This window comes from Heterodontus francisci, chromosome 13, assembly GCF_036365525.1.
Source record: "Heterodontus francisci isolate sHetFra1 chromosome 13, sHetFra1.hap1, whole genome shotgun sequence".
Taxonomy (NCBI): Eukaryota; Metazoa; Chordata; class Chondrichthyes; order Heterodontiformes; family Heterodontidae; genus Heterodontus; species Heterodontus francisci.
Genome location: NC_090383.1, coordinates 41,283,142 through 41,305,974, shown reverse-complemented (window position 1 = coordinate 41,305,974; position 22,833 = coordinate 41,283,142). Strand labels below are relative to the sequence as shown.

At 47.0% G+C, this 22,833-nt stretch overlaps 1 protein-coding gene across 5 annotated transcripts in view; it reads right to left on the bottom strand.

Annotated features, from left to right (window-relative positions):
* LOC137376342 (uncharacterized) overlaps positions 1–22,496 on the bottom strand; it is a 58,194-nt gene extending 35,698 nt beyond the window's left edge. Inside the window, exons 1-2 of one of the 5 annotated variants that reach the window (XR_010976181.1) lie at positions 7,914–8,321; positions 2,982–3,297 (exon numbers count right to left, since the gene is read on the bottom strand). Coding sequence is in view for 2 of the 5 variants with exons in the window: in XM_068044692.1 (XP_067900793.1) it covers positions 3,133–3,297; positions 7,914–8,288 (540 nt within the window). In the remaining 3 variants the exon portion in view is untranslated. Of the gene's footprint in view, positions 1–1,903; positions 3,298–7,913; positions 8,322–19,455; positions 21,201–22,216 lie in introns of those variants that run through there. The other 4 variants (XM_068044694.1, XM_068044692.1, XR_010976182.1 and 1 more) reach the window with 4 other exon arrangements.
* Between the last annotated feature and the right edge of the window lie 337 nt (positions 22,497–22,833).

Here is a 22,833-nt window from a genome sequence, read left to right as displayed (position 1 = left end):
GGAGCTCAGGAATAGGAAGGGTGCAGTCACAATGTTGAGGGTTTACTTCAGGCCTCCCAACAGCCAGTGGGAGGTAGAGGAGCAGATATGTAGACAGATTTTGGAAAGATGTAAAAGCAACAGGGTTGTTGTGGTGGGTGATTTTAACTTCCCCTATATTGACTGGGACTCACTTAGTGCTAGGGGCTTGGATGGGCAGAATTTGTAAGGAGCATCCAGGAGGGCTTCTTGAAACAATATGTAGATAGTCCAACTAGGGATGGGGCCGTACTGGACCTGGTATTGGGGAATGAGCCCGGCCAGGTGGTAGAAGTTTCAGTGGGGAGCATTTCCGGAACAGTGACCATAATTCCATAAGTTTTAAGATACTTGTGGATAAGGATAAGAGTAGTCCTCGGGTGAAGGTGCTAAATTGGGGGAAGGCTAATTATAACAATATTAGGCAGGAGTTGAAGAATTTAGATTGGGGGTATTTGAGGATAAATCAACATCTGACATGTGGGAGTCTTTCAAATGTCAGTTGATTAGAATCCAGGACCAGCATGTTCCTGTGAGGAAGAAGGTTAAGTTTGGCAAGTTTCGGGAACTTTGGATAACGCGGGATATTGTGAGCCTCGCCAAAAAGAAAAAGGAAGCATTCTTAAGAGCTGGAAGGCTAGGACCAGACGAATCCCTTGAGGAATATAAAGACAGTAGGAAGGAACTTAAGCAAGGTGTCAGGAGGGCTAAAAGGGGTTATGAGAAGTCATTGGCAAACAGGATTAAGGAAAATCCCAAGGCTTTTTGTATGTATATAAAGAACAAGAGGGTAACCAGGGAAAGGGTTGGCCCACTCAAGGACAGAGAAGGGAATCTATGTGTGGAGCCAGAGGAATTGGGCGAAGTACTAAATGAGTACTTTGCATCAGTATTCACCAAGGAGAAGGACTTGGTGGATGATGAGCCTAGGGAAGGGAGTGCAGATAGTCTCAGTCATCTCATTATCAAAAAAGAGGAGGTGTTGGGTGTCTTGCAAAGCATTAAGGTAGATAAGTCCCCAGGGCCTGATGGGATCTACCCCAGAATACTGAGGGAGGCAAGGGAAGAAATTGATGGGGCCTTGACAGAAATCTTTGCATCCTCATTGGCAACAGGTGAGGTCCCAGAGAACTGGAGAATAGCCAATGTTGTTCCTTTGTTTAAGAAGGGTGGTAAGGATAATCCAGGAAATTATAGGCCGGTGAGCCTTACATCAGTGGTAGGGAAACTATTAGAGAGGATTCTTCGGGACAGGATTTACTCCCATTTGGAAACAAATGGACTTATGAGCGAGAGGCAGCATGGTTTTGTGAAGGTGAGGTCGTGTCTCACTAATTTGATTGAGTTTTTTGAGGAAGTGCCGAAGATGATTGATGAAGGAAAGGCAGTGGATGTTATCTAAATGGACTTCAGTAAAGCCTTTGACAAGGTCCCTCATGGCAGACTGATACAAAAGGTGAAGTCACACGGGATCTGAGGGGAGCTGGCAAGATGGATACAGAACTGGCTGGGTCATAGAAGACAGAGGGTAGCAGTGGAAGGGTGCTTTTCTGAGTGGAGGGATGTGACTAGTGGTGTTCCGCAGGGATCAGTGGTGCGACCTTTGCTGTCTGTAGTATATATAAATGATTTGGAGGAAAATGTAGCTGGTCTGATTAGTAAGTTTGTGGACGATACAAAGGTTGGTGGAGTTGCGGACAGTGATGAGGATTGTCAGAGGATACAGCAGGATGTAGATCGGTTGGAGACTTGGGCGGAGAAATGGCAGATGGAGTTTAATCCGGACAAATGTGAGGTAATGCATTTTGGAAGGTCTAATGCAGGTGGGAAGTATACAGTAAATGGCAGAACCCTTAGGAGTATTGACAGGCAGAGAGATCTGGATGTACAGGTCCACAGGTCTCTGAAAGTGGCAACGCAGGTGGATAAGGTAGTCAAGAAGGCATACGGCATGCTTGCCTTCATCGGTCGGGGCATAGAGTATAAAAATAGGCAAGTCATGCTGCAGCTGTACAGAACTTTAGTTAGGCCACACTTAGAATATTGCGTGCAATTCTGGTCGCCACACTACCAAAAGGCCATGGAGGCTTTGGAGAGGGTACAGAAGAGGTTTACCAGGATGTTGCCTGGTCTGGAGGGCATTAGCTATGAGGAAAGGTTGGATAAACTCGCATTGTTTTCACTGGAACGACGGAGGTGGAGGGGCGACATGATAGAGGTTTACAAAGTTATGAGTGGCATGGACAGAGTGGATAGTCAGAAGCTTTTTCCCAGGGTGGAAGAGTCAGTTACTAGGGGACTTAGCTTTAAGGTGAGAGGGGCAAAGTTTAGAGGGGATGTGCGAGGCAAGTTCTTTACACAGAGGGTGGTGAGTGCCTGGAACCTGTTGCCGGGGGAGGTGGGAGAAGCAGGTACCATAGAGACGTTTAAGAGGCATCTTGACAAATACATGAATATGATGGGAATCGAGGGATATGGACCCCGGAAGTGCAGAAGGTTTTAGTTCAGGCAGGCGTCAAGATCGGCGCAGGCTTGGAGGGCCAAATGGCCTGTTCCTGTGCTGTACTGTTCTTTGCGGTCAGCAACCAGCTGTGCGTGTTTTTTGAACCCTCGATCCCACCAGCTTTTCTGGAACCATGCCGTCATCTGTTGCGGGGCCAGGTGTCCCCAGGAGTGAATTTGTTGGGCTAAAAAGGGCATCAGCGCCTGTGGTGCGACGGGTTTCTCGGTGTCCCTTTGCCTCCATATGCCGTCGTCACATAACTTAATCCCTGCTTCTATCCAGGTTCATTTTTCATCTTTGGAACATTCACTCTGCATCACCTGTAGGTCTTGTGTCAGATGGGACGCATTCAGTTTACATATTTGCGTCCGTGCATCCGGGCTGGCTTGTTGGCTAGGGCATTCCCCCTTGCCTCTATGGTGTTGTCTTTCGTATGGGCTTTACATTTCAAGATAGATACCTTTAGTGGTAATTGCATGGCCTCTCGTCAGTCTCGGACCTCTTTCCCATTTCGAATAGGTGTACCAACAACAGTGAGAAATCCTCTTTTGCGCCACAGCTTTCCAAAGTCGTGAGCAACTCCAAAAGCATACCATGAGGCTGTGTAAATATTAGCTGTCTTTCCCTCTGCTATTCGACACGCTTCCGACAGGCTCACAGTTTGGCTTGTTGGGCCGATGTCCCTGAAGGCAGGCATCCCGCTTCCACAACTTCATGGAGGGTTGCAACTGCCCATCCTGCTTTCCGTGTACCGTTGTCAATAAAGGAGGAGCCGTCTGTGAATAAGAACAAAGAACAACGAAAATTACAGCACAGGAACAGGCCCTTCGACCCTCCAAGCCTGCGCCGATCCAGATCCTCTATCTAAACATGTTGCCTATTTTCTAAGGGACTGTATCTCTTTGCTTCCTGCCCATTCATGTATATGTCTCGATACATCTTAAAAGACGCTATCGTGCCCGCGTCTACCACCTCCACTGGCAACGCGATCCAGTCACCCACCACCCTCTGCGTGAAGAACTTTCCACGCATATCCCCCCTAAACTTTTCCCCTCTCACTTTGAACTCGTGACCCCTAGTAATTGAATCCCCCACTCTGGGAAAAAGCTTCTTGCTATCCACCCTGTCTATACCTCTCATGATTTTGTACACCTCAATCAGGTCGCCCCTCAACCTCCGTCTTTCTAACGAAAATAATCCTCATCTACTCAACCTCTCTTCATAGCTAGCACCCTCCATACCAGGCAACATCCTGGTGAACCTCCTCTGCACCCTCTCCAAAGCATCTACATCCTTTTGGTAATGTGGCGACCAGAACTGCACGCAGTATTCCAAATGTGGTCGAACCAAAGTCTTATACAACTGTAACATGACCTGCCAACCCTTGTACTCAATACCCCGTCCGATGAAGGAAAGCATGCCGTATGCCTTCTTGACCACTCTATTGACCTGCGTTGCCACCTTCAGGGAACAATGGACCTGAACACCCAAATCTCTCTGGACATCAATTTTCCCCAGGACTTTTCCATTTACTGTATAGTTCACTCTTGAATTGGATCTTCCAAAATGCATCACCTCGCATTTGCCCTGATTGAACTCCATCTGCCATTTCTCTGCCCAACTCTCCAATCTATTTATATTCTGCTGTATTCTCTGACAGTCCCCTTCACTATCTGCTACTCCACCAATCTTAGTGTCGTCTGCAAACTTGCTAATCAAACCACCTATACTTTCCTCCAAATCATTTATGTATATCACAAACAACAGTGGTCCCAGCACGGATCCCTGTGGAACACCACTGGTCACACGTCTCCATTTTGAGAAACTCCCTTCCACTGCGACTCTCTGTCTCCTGTTTCCCAGCCAGTTCTTTATCCATCTAGCTGGTACACCCTGGACCCCATGGGCAGCACAGTGGCGCAGTGGTTAGCACCGCAGCCTCACAGCTCCAGCAACCCGGTTCAATTCTGGGTACTGCCTGTGTTGAGTTTGCAAGTTCTCCCTGTGTCTGCGTGGGTTTCCTCCGGGTGCTCCGGTTTCCTCCCACATGCCAAAGACTTGCAGGTTGATAGGTAAATTGGCCATTATAAATTGCCCCTAGTATTGGTAGGTGGTCGGGAAATATAGGGACAGGTGGGGATGTGGTAGGAATATGGAATTAGTGTAGGATTAGTATAAATGGGTGGTTGATGGTCGGCACAGACTCGGTGGGCCAAAGGGCCTGTTTCAGTGCTGTATCTCTAAACTACACTTTCTCCATCAACCGACCATGGGGAACCTTATCAAAAGCCTTACTGAAGTCCATGTATATGACATCTACAGCCCTTCCCTCATCAATCAACTTTGTCATTTCTTCAAAGAATTCTATTAAGTTGGTAAGACATGACCTTCCCTGCACAAAACCATGTTGCCTATCACTGATGAGCCCATTTTCTTCCAAATGGGAATAGATCCTATCCCTCAGTATCTTCTCCAGCAGCTTCCCTACCACTGACGTCAGGCTCACCGGTCTATAATTACCTGGATTTTCCCTGCTACCCTTCTTAAACAAGGGGACAACATTAGCAATTCTCCAGTCCTCCGGGACCTCACCCGTGTTTAAGGATGCTGCAAAGATATCTGTTAAGTCCCCAGCTATTTCCTCTCTCGCTTCCCACAGCAACCTGGGATAGATCCCATCCGGACCTGGGGACTTGTCCACCTTAATGCCTTTTAGAATACCCAACACCTCCTCCCTCCTTCTGCCGACTTGACCGATAGTAATCAAACATCTGTCCCTCACCTCAACATCCGTCATGTCCCTCTCCTTGGTGAATACCGATGCAAAGTACTCATTTAGAATCTCACCCATTTTCTCTGACTCCACGCATAACTTTCATCCTTTGTCCTTTAGTGGGCCAATCCTTTCTCTAGTTACGCTCTTGCTCCTGATATATGAATAAAAGGCTTTGGGATTTTCCTTAACCCTGTTTGCTAAAGATATTTCATGACCCCTTTTAGCCCTCTTAATTCCTCGTTTCAGATTGGTCCTACATTCCCGATATTCTTTCAAAGCTTGGTCTTTCTTCAGCCGCCTGGACCTTATGTATGCTTCCTTTTTCCTCTTAGCTAGTCTCACAATTTCACCTGTCATCCATGTTTCCCTAATCTTGCCATTTCTATCCCTCATTTTCACAGGAACATGTCTCTCCTGCACGCTAATCAACCTCTCTTTAAAATCCTCCCACATATCACATGTGGATTTACCTTCAAACAGCTGCTCCCAATCTACATTCCCCAGCTCCTGCCGAATTTTGGTATAGTTGGCCTTCCCCCAATTTAGCACTCTTCCTTTGGGACCACTCTCGTCTTTGTCCATGAGTATTCGAAAACTTACGGAATTGTGATCACTATTCCCAAAGTAGTCCCCTACTGAAACTTCAACAACCTGGCCAGGCTCATTCCCCAACACCAGGTCCAGTATGGCCCCTTCCCGAGTTGGACTATTAACATACTGCTCTAGAAAACCCTCCTGGATGCTCCTTACAAATTCTGCTCCATCTGGACCTCTAACACTAAGTGAATCCCAGTCAATGTTGGGAAAATTAAAATCTCCTATCACCACCACCCTGTTACTCCTACATCTTTCCATAATCTGTTTACATATTTGTACCTCTATCTCACGCTCGCTGTTGGGAGGCCTGTAGTACAGCCCCAACATTGTTACCGCACCCTTCCTATTTCTGAGTTCTGTCCATATTGCCTCACTGCTCGAGTCCTCCATAGTGCCCTCCTTCAGCACAGCTGTGATATCCTCTTTGACCAGTACTGCAACTCCTCCACCCCTTTTACCTCCCTCTCTATCCCGCCGGAAGCATCGATATCCTGGGATATTTCGTTGCCAATCATTCCCTTCCCTCAACCAAGTCTCAGTAATAGCAATAACATCATACTCCCAGGTACTAATCCAGGCCCTAAGTTCATCTGCCTTACCTACTGCACTTCTTGCATTAAAACAAATGCACCTCAGACCACCAGTCCCTTTGCGTTCATCATCTGCTCCCTTAGTCACGCTGACTTCATTATCTCGTTCCTTACAGGCTTTAGTTACTAACTGCTTACTGTCCACTGACCTCATTTGGTTCCCATCCCCCTGCCACATTAGTTTAAACCCTCCCCAACAGCGTTAGCAAAAGCACCCCCAAGGACATTGGTTCCAGTCCGGCCCAGGTGTAGACCGTCCAATTTGTAATAGTCCCACCTCCCCCAGAACTGGTCCCAATGTCCCAAAAATCTGAACCCCTCCCTCCTGCACCATCTCTCAAGCCACGCATTCATCTTGACTATTCTTTCATTTCTACTCTGACTATCACGTGGTACTGGTAGCAATCCTGAGATTACTACCTCTGAGGTCCTACTTTTTATTTGGCTCCTAACTCCCTAAATTCTGCTTGTAGGACCTCATCCCGTTTTTTACCTATATCATTGGTGCCTATGTGCACAACGACAACTGGCTGTTCACCCTCCCCTTTCAGAATGTTCTGCAGCCAATTTGAGACATCCCTGACCCGTGCACCTGGGAGGCAACATACCATTCGGGAGTCTCATTTTCGACCACAGAACCGCCTATCTACTCCCCTTACAATCGATTCCCCGATGACTATAGCCCTTCCACTCTTTTTCCCGCCCTTCCGAACAGCAGAGCCAGCCACGGTGCCATGAACCTGGCTACTGCTGCCTTCCCCTGGTGAGCCATCTCCCTCAACAGTATCCAAAACGGTACACTTGTTTTGAAGGGAGATGACCGCAGGGGACACCTGCGCTGCCTTCCTGCTCTTTCTCTGCCTTTTGGTCACCCATTCCCTTTCACCCTCAGCAATCCTAATCTGCGGTGTGACCAATTCGCTAAACGTGCTATCCACGACCTCCTCAGCATCGCGGATGCTCCAAAGTGAGTCCATCCGCAGCTCCAGAGCCGTCATGCAGTCTAACAAGAGCTGCAGCTGGACACACTTCCAGCACGTGAAGGAGTCAGGGACATCAGCCGTGTCCCTGAGCTCCCACATTGAGCAAGAGGAGCATAACACGGGTCTGAGATCTCCTGCCATTTTCAATCTTAAGCTTAAGTTAGTCTTAACTTAGATAAACGATAAAGGAACGAAAGTTTTCACCAATCACATGAAAAAAAAAGTAGAAGAAGCCTTACCTTATCTGCACACCACCGAGTCCTTTTTTTTTTGGTTAGAGGAGGAGGGCGGGTGGGAGACACTACAGGTGTAGTGTCTTGGGTTCAGCCGCTGCCCAAATATATAGGACTTACTTACCCAGCTGCCACCTCGCTCTCCTGTCGCCGCTGCAAAAAGAAACCGCCAAAACAAAAAGGTAAGTTTATATAAGTTGTAAACTCACTTACCCAGCTACCAACTCGCTCTCCCTGTCGCCGCCAGCTGCCACCTCGCTTTCCTTGTCGCCGCTGCAAAAAGATTCGGATTAAATCTGGGTTAAGCAATGCTTCCTCTGCCGCTAGGGTTACCTCCTCTGTTCCTTCCATAACCTCCACACAATCATGTTCTTCTTCCTCCATCTCTTCAGGCCATGGGAGCACAGTAGCCAGATTTACCGGGCTGGCCCGGACGATTTGGACATTGGGAGCTTCTAGGACTGTTGTCCAACGGGTCCATCTGGCTGCTGTCATTTGGGATACTCTTTTCATGAATAGCAATGTGTGGACTGTGTGCGGATACTTAATGGTTAACTTTTGATTTAATACCAGACCTGCAGTAGCCATCACCGCCTGGCATGGCTCTTAAGCAACTGACCCATCCTAGGGCGACTGTGTCCAGTCTTTTCAAATAATATCCAATAGGTCTCTGTTTGTCACCGTGCTCCTGTGACAGTATGGCAGTCATATATCCCTCTGTTTCGTGTACGGTGAACGGTTTCCCGTTGTCGGAGATTCCCAGGGCTGGCGCTGAGCACAAAGCCCTCTTTAAGTTTTCGAAAGCTTCTTGTTGTTCTTTGGTGAGGGTAACTGATTCTTTAGAGGCCCGCTTTCCCTTCAAGAGATCGGTTAATGGTTGAGCCAGCTGTGTGTAGGAGTCGATCCAGTTTCTGTTGAAGTTGCACAAACCCAAAAAGGACCTAAGCTCCTGGATAGTGATGTGCTGTTTGGCAGCTCGAATGGCGGTGGTCCTGGCCTGGGTGAGTTCTCTCTTTGCCTTTGAAATCTTTTGTCCCAAGTACACGACCTCTTCTTCTGCTATCTGTGCTTTGTCGTTACTGGCCTTGTGTCCTCTCTGATGAAGGTGGTTCAGCAGGGTACGCAGATCTTGTTCATGCTGTTCTTCTGTCTCAGAGACTAACAGAATGTCGTCCACGTACTGGATGATTGTTGAGTGCATGGAAGGTAACTCCCTCTAATGGTTTTGTAGGGCCATCTGAAATACCGTCGGGCTGTTGTGGAAACCCTGCGGCAGCCGTGTCCAGGTATACTGTTGTTGTATGGTAAAGGCGAACCACGGTTGAACCTCAGGTGCCAGTGGCACTGACCAAAATCTGTGGGCCATATCGAAAACAGAGAACCATTTGTGTTCCGGCTTCAGGGCATTAAATACCACAGAGGGGTCAGCTACCAGAGGGGCCTTTTGATTAATATAATGGTTAGCCTTTCTGTAGTTGACAGTAAGCTGCCAAGTCCCGTTTGGTTTCCGTACTGGCCACACAGGGCTGTTTGAGGTACTGTGTGTCTTAACCAGCATGCCTCGCTCCTCTAGCTGTCTAATTACGGGTAAGATTCCTGCAATAGATGTTTGACTGATGGGGTATTGCTTCGTACAGGACGGAGCGGATCCTGTAAACGTTGCCGATTCCATTTGAAGTAGCCCACAATCGTTCTTATCCTGGGCCCATATTGGGTGCTCCCTCAGCTCCTCCTTCTTCAAACTTTTGATAGACCAAGTTACCTGGCCGCCTTCGAAATACAACGAGGAGTTCAGCTGGGTGAGAACATCCATACCGAGAAGGGCTTGGTCCACCGGGCCTATCCAGACCAGTGTTATCAATTCGTGCGGACCAAGACCAATGTGTACGGGCTGGGTCTTCTTAATTACCAACCCGTGGCCCCCAGCACCGTGAGCTCTTTTAGTCTTACCGTCCATCGGTAGGGAGTTTCCGTATCGTTGAGGTAGGCACATTAATTCGGCTCCGGTTTCCAATAAGAAGTCAATGTCTTGATCGCCCACCCTCGCAGTTACATAGAATCCATCTTTTCTATTTTCTATTAGTGCCAGGAGAGGCGCTGAAAAGGCGAGGGAGGGCTCCTCTAGTTTTTTCTCGCATCGAGTAAGGAGGACATCTCCTTCTGTTGCTGGGGCGTCAACTGTTTGAACTTCTCAAAGAGGTCATCGGCATCAGGGGAGGGAGCTAGTTTGGGTGCCGGGTTGCATCCTTGGCGTCCTCTGCCTCGCCCTCTCGCTTTACACGTCTTAACCCAATGGCCATCCTTCCTGCAGTAGTAACAGAGGCCGGGTCACCTATCTTGCTCTTTGTCAGGCTCTTTCGGTACTGGATCCGTCTGCAGGGCTCGAAGCTTGACTTCCATATCCCTGTCCAGCTGAGCGCATCTGTCAATTAACTGAGTATTTTACTCTTACTGCGTCCCAATCCGGTAGGCTGGCCTTCAGTCTTTTAGACAATTCTGGCTTTCGCCCAGCAACAAAAATGTTTAAGTGCCCAAAACTGGTGTCGTCCAGCTCCTCTGGAGCAGGGTCTGCTATCCCTGAGTATTCCACCCAGGTGGACCTAAACCTCTCTTCATACTCCCGCACTTCCTCGGAGTTCTTCTGCTGACAGGCTGCAATTTTGCCCCAGTCTGTTTTTGCAGGACAAAACTCTCGCAACCACTTGTTAATCGCAGTCCATCCGGCATCTAGTAGTTGACCATCTTCACCCAAAGCAATTTGGACCTCTCTCCTTAGCTTTCGGCTCGCTCGCCCGGGCACCATTACGGTCAGAATCTGTACCCCGTCCCATGGGTAGAGATCATAAATTCCCTTTAATCGTTCCAGCTGCTCCCACGTTTTCAGACCCCCTTTCTTCGGGTCGGGCAATCTTGTGGACCACTTGTCGATTTTTTTTTAGAGATACAGCACTGAAACAGGCCCTTCGGCCCACCGAGTCTGTGCCGACCATCAACCACCCATTTGTACTAATCCTATACTAATTCTATATTCCTACCACATCCCCACCAGTCCCTCTATTTCCCTACCACCTACCTATACTAGGGGCAATTTATAAAGGCCAATTTACCTATCAACCTGCAAGTCTTTGGCATGTGGGAGGAAACCGGAGCACCCGGAGGAAACCCACGCAGACACAGGGAGAACTTGCAAACTCCACACAGGCAGTACCCGGAATTGAACCCGGGTCGCTGGAGCTGTGAGGCTGCGGTGCTAACCACTGCGCCACTGTGCCGCCCCTTTTCTCGGGCAGCCAGGACGTGTGTCCAGTACGTGTTGTGCTCGGCCTTGGTGACCTCGTTACCGTTCACAGTTCTCTTTCCCGTCTTGACCTTAACGCGTTTCTGTTTAAGGGGAGCTAGTCGCGGAAACGGTAACGTCACTTTCTTCGCTGGAAGACTCGGCTCCCGCTAGACCTGCTTCACGCAGTTGCATCTTCCGTTGTTCCTTTTGTAACGCCTTCAAACTCGGATACAAGTTAGTTGGAGGTGGTCGGCGGGGTTCGCAGAGCTGTCCCAGTCCGTTCGGTTGGGTCGTCTGCTGGTCTTGTAGTTGTTTTTTATGCTGTTTAATTTAAATCTCTAGCCTTTCCTTTTCAGATTGTTTTTCAGCCCCCAGCTGTTCCGATTTGAGCTTTTTCTTTTTCAGTTGTCCGCAGACCGCCTTCAGTTGATCCTTTGCACTCGTTAGGTCACGATCACATTGGGCTTGTCGCATAATCTCATTGCGCTGCCGAATCTGGCCCATTACGGCTAGGGACCATTGGGTCCGTTGTTTATCCTTTAAACGGGTTGTTTTTCCCCAGACTCTATATCTTCTAGGGACCACTGTCCCGTGGAGGTGCCATATTTTTGCCCAATTTCAGTGTACGCTTTAGCCAGATTAAACTGTTGCTCTACATATTCTTTTAACTGCCGAAGTATTTCATCTTCGGGAACGTCAGGTGGGGCTCGCCCCCCTTTGATGGTAGTTGGTAACTGTCGGTTGCCTTCGTCTGTCGTTCTATCAATTTGAGTAGGGAGATAGGTCTTGAGCCATTGGGCTTTTCCGCCGAATAGGTATTTCACCAAATACCACCAAGTTAGACGTCTATAAAGGGGTCTCGAGCCGCAAAAGAACAGTAGGTATTTCCATCAAATACCGCCAGGTTCGGGATCGCGTGTCAGGGAACCGTAATTTAGACAACGACCAAGGACTTTTAACGTAAAGAGGAGCCCTTACCTCCAGGGCGCCGATATAGGTCCGATGTCTGTGGCTTCAGCCTTTATCCTCCAGCGATCCTGCCAACTACGCCAAGTTGTTGGATTCCATTAGTTACACAAAGAGAGACGAAGTCCGACTGCAGCTTTAAGAAACTTTATTGCAGTACGAAATGGTTGCATCATCAGCAAAGCGAACAACAACAATGCCTCGCCTCGCCTGCCTGAGCAGGGGAATCAAGCCTTTCTTATAGTTCTTCATACAAATCAGTGACACCCCCTTTATGTTCCTAATTGGTTTACAAACTTTGCAGTTTCTTGGTGTCATGGCCTGATTGGGGTACTGCCTTGTCAATTTGTTGCACCTCCTTACTCTAGCAGTTTCTCATCCCTCTATCTCCTTGGACCGTTAGGCTGATTACTATACAATTTACTATTAAACAGTCTGCAGCTGTCCTGTTAGTTTCTGCTTGTTAGTCTGCTTCTACTGATAAGCTGTCTATGCAGCACTGAAGTTACTTTATTAGTTCTGATAGCTGTCTCTGCAGCTCCGAGGTTAGTTTGTTGGTAGTACATAATTGATTAATTATTTCACCTTAAATGTCCCCATTATTCTGTCCTCACACAGTCGTGCCTAACCTCACACCCCTGCACCAACCTTGTATGCCCTTCACCCCCAGGGATACATCCAATTCCCATTCCATTTCCAAATAATTATGCAACAGATAAATCAAAATTTTAAATTAACACCTGAGTGTAACAGGTGTAGGGTCACAGACCTCTTAAATAGGCAGGTCAATTTTAATTATAATCAAATCCCCCCTCTTAGATAGCCAGGTCAATATTAATTATAATTCAATCCTTTTCTACTTCTACACTTTAAATTTAGAATCTAAATTTATAGATGCTGCAAGGGCCTACCACATAGTTGCGCTGGGTTACGAAGGCAACCGATCAGTTTACTTGCCGGGAGAGTGGTCATGTGGACGGGGTTCCCGGCAGGGCCATGGATTTCTTTTTTGGGGGATTGGTTTCGGCCTCGGGCATGTCGGGTGAGGATCCGGTGCCTGGGTCAGGATCTGGGTCTCGGGGAGGTGCTGCAGTTGTCTGGTGACTCTCTGGCCAGACTGACTGCAGATGAATGTCCCGGGACTGGGAGGTTTTTTGTGGTTTTTTTTCTTGTTGAACCCAGGGTGACCCAGCATGTGGCAGGGTTCAGTTACCATGGCAACCAGGTTTTTTTGGAGGGACACAAATGCACAGACCAGGCTTTCCATTGGGTCATTTAAATTTAAACTTAAAAAACTTAAGAACGATGCAATTGTTTCAAGCCCAGTGGGCTAATTAAATTTAAAAGCAGTCCAATTGTTTCCTTTTGTTTCAGGACTGGGAGGTTTTTTTGCAGAGGTTCGGGAACACAGGGTGGACCCAACATGTGGTGGAGCTCTGCTACCATGGTATCTAGGGTATATTTTTTGCAGGGGCTCAATGCACAGACCACACTTCCCAATGGGTCAATTAAATTTAAAAACAGCCCAATTGTTTAAATTTAAACTTAAAAACAGCGCAATTGTTTCAAGCCCAGTGGGCTAATTAAATATAAAAGCAGTCCAATTGTTTCCTTTTGTTTCAGGACTGGGTTTTTCTGCAGAGGTTCGGGAGCACAGGGTGGACCCAACATGTGGTGGGGCTCTGCTACTATGGTAACTCGGGTGTTTTTTTTGCAGGGGCTCAATGCACAGACCACACTTCTCAATGGGTCAATTAAATTTAAAAACAGCCCAATTGTTTCAGGACAAGGGGACTTTTCCCACCAATCACATTTAACATGGGGAGGGGTCAGCCAGCTCACTCACCTTTATTCAACAGATTCTGGAATAATTCAGTCATTTCCCCTGATGAAGCTGCAGTGAACAGTGAAATGTCGGGAAATGCTGTTCCAAGCTGGAGCACTCGTTGAGTCAAAGAGAGATTTTTTTCACAGGTTGGAGAGAAAGAGAGGGAGAGCAAGGGAGAGAGAAGGAGCAACTGGGCAGAGGGCCTTCAGGACACCGGAGAACCTTCCTGGAGAAGGAGAGAGAGCGGGAGTGACTGGGCAGAGGGACTTCGGGACACCGGAGAACCTTCCCAGAGAAGGAGAGGGAGAAGGAGCGACCGGGCAGAGGGACCTCGGGACACTGGAGAACCTTCCTGAAGAAGGAGAGAGAGAAGGAGCGACCGGGCAGAGGGACTTCAGGATACCGGAGAACCTTCTTGCGGTAGGGTATTGTTACGAGGGGACATCACACAGTAACTTCTCTTGACCATTTTACACCCAGACAATGCAACGTAATATGCAAAGAAAACGTGGGCCTTTCCCAGCGTATAGGAATTATAGCTCTGGCTTACGCATATTTGCAGTGGTTAGAGATAACTTAATTAGAGATAGTTTTGCTACAACAGTTAGACTAATCTATAAAATAGCCCAGACGATTCACCATCTGGTGTTACTAGAGAGCCAAAGTGAGCCTCCTAAAGGCATTATAAAACAATCAGATAAACTAACATTTTTCATAAAACTAGCAAACCCATCACAGGAAACGCTGAGAAAATTGGCTTCAAATTCTGAAAACTGGGCAAAACAAACAAGACAAATTCTAATTGAGCATTATAAATTTAGCCTCAAGAAATTGGATGATGACTGACATATGACAGAAATTACTGACCGGCTCCAGGAAGCCATTGCCAAAGCAATAAATTGGAACAAAAAGAACCTTAAGAACAGATTTGAAGCTCAAACAATGGATGTGGTAAGAAAACACATCCTCCATCTGGCCACACAGACCAGGACTGCCTCGCCCCATAGACCGGGTACTCGAACCCCTAATGTGGTCACCACCTTGGACCTCGACATCATGCCTGCTTCCCTGGAGTCCGAGCCCCATAGGCCTCAGCATGGCGAGGGGAACTGCCAACAGCAGGCTATACCAAATCAGACTATGACTAATTGAACACACCAAGCCCCTACTTCCACCAGACTGAATCATCCCCCACCCCAACCCCCAGCCCATCAACGAATCGCTCCCCCACATATTGGTTCCCTGAGGCCATGGTAGAAGAACAGCCCTTGCCACAGAGACAGAACCAAACCAGGCCAACCGTTACAACTCCACTGGCAACCCCCTTGATTGACTTGTACCCCAACATTACAGTGACGCATGAACCCCTCCCACAGAGACTAAGAGAGGGCCGAAATGAGCCAACGGCCTCCTCCACCGGACAGATGAACCCTGACAGGTTTACACCCCAGGGCTACAGGGGCACCCCCACCACAGAGACAAAGCAGGAGCCGAACTCAGGCAACATCCTCGACCTCACCGACGAATCCTATGACTGCATTCGCAGACCCTGTGCCTATCAGGGTAGACTCCGAGACAATGATGGCACGCTCACCCCCACCACAGGGACAGAATGGCAACCAAGTCTGACTCTGATGGGGACAACCCACAGCCAGTGACAAGGCACCCTAATACTTGCCAGAAAAACAAAATTTGGCAAATCAAGCCTGTTAAACCAATCTTGATCATGGGGGACTTTAATCTCTCCCAAATAAAAAGCTGACCAAACCCAATCACACAAATTGACAGCTTTCCAGGAGCCAAATTCATTCATGCCACAGCTGTCCTAAACAAATTACGACCTTCCCCAGAAATTAAAAAAGTGGTGCTGGCAATTGGCATTAACCACCGCATGCAAAGACCACTGACTGCAATTAAGCAACTACAAACTCTACTAAAAGTGGCTAAAAATAAATTTCTTAATGCACAGGTTGCATTGGGTGCCTGAAATAAATTTCAGCCAATCACTCCCAGAAGGGGAGATGGATACAATCCGGCAGTTAAATCAATTTATTAAAACCCGGTCTTACATACCAGCCATAACTGCCAGGTCCTTCAGGGTAGGCAGTGATCACATTCACTGGATAGATAATACGGCACTTATCATGATCAATAAATGGATGAAACATTTAAACTAAATAAGACTGCAACCCGAGAAAAACAGTTCCTTAACTTAGGAGAAGCTATCGTCAATATTTCCAAACTTTTTAACCCCACGGAAACACAGAAAAGGATCCTAAACAAGGGTCTTACATTTGTGCCGGTCACAAAGTTATGTAAAAAGCAGATTCAGAATGACCTAGAAAGCTTTTACAGAAGAATTAAACTGACAGTTTATTTCAGTAACTCATTTACAGACAAACAACCATTCATGCCATCATCAGAGTGGACCCCACAAGACACTGAAATACACCCAGAGATACTAAATTTTATGAGAGCAACTCAATCAGAAATAGAAAAAATCCCCATATTGAAAGATAAACAGAATCTCACCAGAAGAGAAAGGCAGGCGATCATTATAAAACCAGCAGGGCGGCACAGTGGCGCAGTGGTTAGCACCGCAGCCTCACAGCTCCAGGGACCCGGGTTCGATTCCGGGTACTGCCTGTTTGGAGTTTGCAAGTTCTCCATGTGTCTGCGTGGGTTTTCTCCGGGTGCTCCGGTTTCCTCCCACAAGCCAAAAGACTTGCAGGTTGATAGGTAAATTGGCCATTATAAATTGTCACTAGTATAGGTAGGTGGTAGGGAAATATAGGGACAGGTGGGGATGTTTGGTAGGAATATGGGATTAGTGTAGGATTAGTATAAATGGGTGGTTGATGTTTGGCACAGACTCGGTGGGCCGAAGGGCCTGTTTCAGTGCTGTATCTCTAAAAAAAAGATAAGGACAGCAGTATAGTTAGAATTGGCCTTTATAGCCACTCCAGGCGCTGCTTCACAAACCACTGACCACCTCCAGGCGCTTACCCATTGTCTCTCGAGACAAGGAGGCCAAAGAGAATAGTTATAATGGACAAGCAATAGTACCTGTTTGAAGCACACAGACAATTAAACAATAAGGACCTCTACACTAAAATTAACAAAACCCATTTTCCACGAAACACAAAAAGAAATTGAGAATATATTAGAGCAACTCAAAAAGTCGAAATGCATTAAACAGAAACAGGTTGAGTACCTGAGAGGGGGAACAACCATGGCCCAGAAAGTTTTACATACTGTCCAAAATACATAAACATCCAGCTACATGGACAATTCCAGGGGAGATACCACCGGGAAGACCCATTGTGCCAGACTGTGGTAGTGAATCCTACAGGGTAGCTGAATACATTGAGGTAGTGAATCCTACAGGGTAGCTGAATACATTGATTCCTTTCTAAACCCCTTGGCTCAGAAGCATCCCAGTTACATCAGGGACACATATCACTTCACAGAAATAGTTAACTCTCTGACGATACCCCCGACTGCCCTACTTTTTATGATGGACATCGAAAGCCTATATACAAATATAGAAACAAACAGAGGCATACAGACGGTTAAAAATGCCCTCACTAAATCTCCCCACCCGAACAGACCAAATAGAGCTATAATCCAGCTACTACATCTGGGTTTAACAAAAATGGCTTTGAATTCGATGGGACATCTTACCTCCAAATTAAAGGCAAATAGTTTGCCCCGGCTTATGCAAATATTTACATGGTGTTCTGGGAGAAGAGTGTCTTCAAAAAGTGTCCCAGGCACTATTATAGGTACTTGGATGATATATGGGGTGTTTGGACCCACACAGAATCAGAATTATAAGATTTTATCAATATTCTCAATAATCATCACCCCTCCATTAAAATCAAAGCCACAACACACAAGGAAAGCATTGACTTTCTCGATACTACAGTTTTCAAGTTGCCACTAGAGAACAACAGTCACAACTTAGCAACAAAAGTATTCTTGAAGGTAACTGACACTTAGGGGACTGGTAAAGTCACAGCTCATGCGGTTCCACCGCATAGCGACAAAACTGGAAGATTTCAACAAAGTGGTCACTACCCTTTTCACTGCACTGAGACAGAGGGGGTACACAAAAAGATTCCTCAGGTACATCAAGTCCAATTTCCTGACAGAAATAGAGAACCCACAGCCTCGAAATAGGCCAACTACAAGATGATTACAACACACTGCACAACAACCCAACAGATAAATAGGGCACTGAGAAACCATTTTGTAAGTTAAAAGGGGAGGTTAATTCACTGAGCCAATATAGTGTAACATCAGCTTTCAAAAGAGGCAAAAACCTAAATGATTGGTCAGTAGCAGAGTAAAAGCACAAGTCGTACCAAATTGCGGTGACAGACAATGTGGAACATGTAAGCACCTAAAGGTCTTAAAAATGTTACAAAACGAGAACAGAGGAAAAACCGCTTTAATAAAGCGAAGAATTACATGCGAGCAACAAAATGTAGTCTATGCAATTCGATGTAAACTGTGCCACATATATAGGAGAAACAGGGAACACTTCAAGAACTAGATTTACGGGACACCTTAGTTCCATCCAGACAGGGAAGGAGGAAAAGGCGATAACCAGACATTTTATACAACATGGAATTCAGTCCCTGGAAATCATGAGACTTGAAACTAACTTGAATTGGACACCAATACTAAAGGAAAAGAAAAGAGAGATGGTGGATTTTAATGTTACAAACCCGATTACTAAAGGGTCTGGACAGCAAAAGATTTCTGTACCTGTACTTAAAATGTAACACATGCACAACAATCCTGATCTTCACACACCCATGGGAACACAGTACACCATCCGTAACCATCTCGGACACTAACGCTAGCCTTACAAGTAGCCCATCTATCCAAAGCAAATTGGTGGACTGGGCAACCCAATTGAACAATTTTAACAATCTAAAACCCCAAAACCTAAATGGACTAGGCTGAATATGACAAAAGACATAATTAGTTACACACATCATGGTATAACCCTAGACAAACCCCTGTTGCCCAAATACCCTAATGCTAACCTAGATCTTGATGCGACCAAACCCTTAGGTTGTCCCAGATGCCTGACCCATGCCGACGACCGTGACTGACCCAGTGTGACCCTCGCCTCCAGACCCAGCCCTAACCCTAATGTCCCCTAATCCTGAACCCCAAGACCGAAACCTAAGCCCCCGCCCCTAGGCCCAAAGCCCCGACCCAAACCCTCACCCTAGCCCTAACCCAAATCCCCACAACATTCATGTAACCCCCGCCCCGGACCCATCCCCAATCCTAAGGCCTAACCCCAAAGCCTAATGCCCTGATCACAGCCCCAACTCCAACACGTAACCTGAAGCCCAACCCTAAGGCTAGCCCTAGAACTAATCCTAAGCCTAACCCTAAAACCTAAAGCCTGATGCCTCATCCCCAATCCCTAACCCAACCCCCCACAACATCAATATAACCCTTTCCCCTGGACCCAGCCCTAACCCTAAGGCCTAAACCAAAAAAAACCCCCACAACCCTAAGCGTAACCCGAAACCTTCCCCATAACCCAAAGTCTATTCCTAACCTACCAAACCCTCCACCTATTCCTAACCGACCAACCCACCCCCCCACCTATTCCTAACCTACCCAAAACCCCCCACCCCCGACCCAGATCCGGACCTAGACCTAACAAATGAATAACTCTTGCGGACCCAGCCCCAACCCTAAGGGCTAACCCTAACCGGAAGCCTGACCCTCACCCTAACCCAAACCCTAACGAACACTAACCCTAAACCTAACCCTAACCTAGTCCTAACACTAGCGCTAGTGATAGCCCTAACCCAAATCCTAACCCTAATCCTAACCTTAACCCTCACCCTAATGCCTAACCCTAATACTAGCCCTAACTCAAACCCTAACCCTAATGCCTAACCCTAATACTAGCCCTAACTCAAACCCTAACCCTAGCCTTAACCTTGACCCTCACCTGAAACCTGAACCCTAACCCTAATACCAAACTCTAACCCTAACCCTAACGTTAAACCCGAACCCTTACCATAACCCTAACGTTAAACCCTAACCCTTACCCTAATGCTATCCCTAATCCTAACACTTGCCCGAACCCTAACCCCAACCCTAAACCTAACCCTAATCTAACCCTAACCCTGGACATACCGTTAACCCTAACCCCAGCCCCTAACTATAACCCTAACCCCAACCCTAGCTCTAGCCCTAATCCTAACCCTAACTCTAACCCTAATACTAACACCAAAACCTAATGTCAAATTCTAACACTATTGCTTCAGCTCACAGTGCTTCAGTATAATGCAGCAGCTCATAGAGCACCATCCTTTCGTATATCATAGTAACTGATAAAGTGTACTCCTTTAGGAAATTGCAGAAGCTCATCGATTATTATCCCTCAGAATCTTGCTGTAACTAACAGAGTATATTGCAAAGGCTCATAGATTATAGTCATTCAGAATATTGCAGTAACTTAATAGAGCATAGTCCGTTAGTACATTACAGAAGCTCATAAGGCATAGTCGTTTAAGATATTGCTTTAGCTTACAGGGTATAGTCCTTCAATATAATGCAGTAGCTCATAGAGCATGCTCCTTCAGTATATTGCAGAAGGTCATCAAGCATAGTCCTTTAAGATATTGCTTCAGTTCACAGTGCATAGTCCTTCAGAATAATGCAGCTGCTCATTGACCACCATCCTTCAGTATAATCGCAGTATAACTGTTAGAGTGTACTCCTTTGGGATATTGCAGAAGCTCATAGAGCATAGTCCTTCAGGATATTGCTTTAGATCAGAGTGTATAGTCCTTCGGTATAATGCTATGGCCCACAGAACATGGTATATTGCCGAAGGTCATAGAGCATAGTTCTTCAGAATATTGCTTCAGCTCACAATGTATAGGCCTTCAGAATATTGCAGTAGCTCAGTCAGCTTAATCCTTCAGATTATCAGAGTAACTGATAGAGTATATACCTTTAGGATATTGCAGAAGCTCATAGATTATAGTCCTTCAGTATATTACAGAAGCTTATAGTTCTTTAAGATATTGCTTTAGTGTACAGGGTATAATCCTTCAATATAATGCATTAGCTCGTTGAGCACCAGATGTCAGTATTTCATATAGTCCTTCAGTATATCTGAGAGCATAGTGCTTCAGACTATTGTAGTAGCGAATACAGCATAGAGCATCAACATATTACTGAAATACATAGACCATAGTCCTTTAAGATATTGCTTTAGCTCACAGTGTACAATCTTTCACGCTATACTACAGCAAGCTAATTGAGCACAATTCTTCAGTAAATCGTAAGCGTTGATAGAGTTTTGTCCTTTCAAATATTGCAAATGCTCACAGTGTATAGTGCTCCGGAATATTGCAGTAGCAGATAGAGCATCATCCTGAAATATATAGAAGAAGCTTATAGAGTATAGTGCTTCAGACTATTGCAGCGGCTAACAGAGCATAGATCTTCAGCATATTACTAAAATGCATTGAGCATAGTCCTTTAAGATGTTGCTTTAGCTCACAGTGTATAATCCTTCAGCATTGGCGCAGTGGTTAGCACCGCAGCCTCACAGCTCCAGGGACCCGGGTTCGATTCTGGGTACTGCCTGTGTGGAGTTTGCAAGTTCTCCCTGTGACCGCATGGGTTTTCCCCGGGCGCTCCAGTTTCCTCCCACAGCCAAAGACTTGCAGGTGATAGGTAAATTGGCCGTTGTAAATTGCCCCTAGTGTAGGTCGGGAATATGGGATTACTATAGGATTTGTATAAATGGGTGGTTGTTGGTCGGCACAGACTCGGTGGGCCGAAGGGCCTGTTTGAGTGCTGTATCTCTCAATAAATTAAAAAATTGTAAATGCTCACAGTGTATAGGGCTCTGGAATATTGCAGTAGCAGATTGAGCATCGTCCTGAAGTATATTGCAGAAGCTCTGAAAGTATAATGCTTCAGTACAATGCAGTAGCGCATTGAGCTCATTCCACAGTGTATCGTAATAGCTGATAGAGTATAGTCATTTAGAATTTTGTTTATGTTTAGAGATACAGCACTGAAACAGGCCCTTCAGCCCACCGAGTCTGTGCCGACCATCAACCACCCATTTATACTAATCCCGTATTTCTACCACATCCACACCTGTCCCTATATTTCCCTACCACCTACCTATACTAGGGGCAATTTATAATGGCCAATTTACCTACCAACCTGCAAGTTTTGGCTTGTGGGAGGAAACCAGAGCACCCGGAGGAAACCCACGCAGACACAGGGAGAACTTGCAAACTCCACACAGGCAGTACCTGGAATTGAACCCGGGTCGCTGGAGCTGTGAGGCTGCAGTGCTAACCACTGCGCCACTGTGCCGCCCGGGCGCCGTGCTCACTCACTCCGACTGCCGCTCTCACCCCCGCTGCTTACCGAGTACGGAGCAGGGAATTGAAGCGCTGGCTGCCTATCGGAGGCCGGGGGCCGAGCTCTGCGCTCTCTCTGTGCCGGTGTGGGGCGGGCGGCTGAAGCTTTTCCAGGTCACGCTCAGGCGATGGCCTACCGGATGTGGAAGCTGATCTCTTACTCTCGGTGCCTGAAAGAATAATGGACTTCCCCCGGAAAGGCCCCGGGCCGCCCGCCCGCTTCCTGTGATTCCCAGTCAAGTGGGAGCGGGGCCTCGGGATCCAGGCGCTGCCGCCGGTGCTGGGCGTTGGAGGCACTCACTGTTATAACCTGAAGGCTTGGGCGCTTGTTTCTGGTCTCCCGGAGTGAGGCCTGTCGCCCAGTCAAGCGGCGTCCACCCGGGATTACTGGCTAGGGGAGGGGGTAAATGTTGGGGCAAGGGCCCAAAAAGCCCTCATTTATATCATGTTGTCAGGGGTCTCGGCTGGTTTCCCTACAACTGAGACTTCTAATATAATTCATTTCCTCCCCAAAGTCAGTGCCTTGTCAAGCTTGGGCAGAACTGGGTGTAAATGCCCCAGAACAATGTGCGAAACACGCCCTGACATACAGGTGTTTGCCCCATAGACTGATCTGTTTTTTGG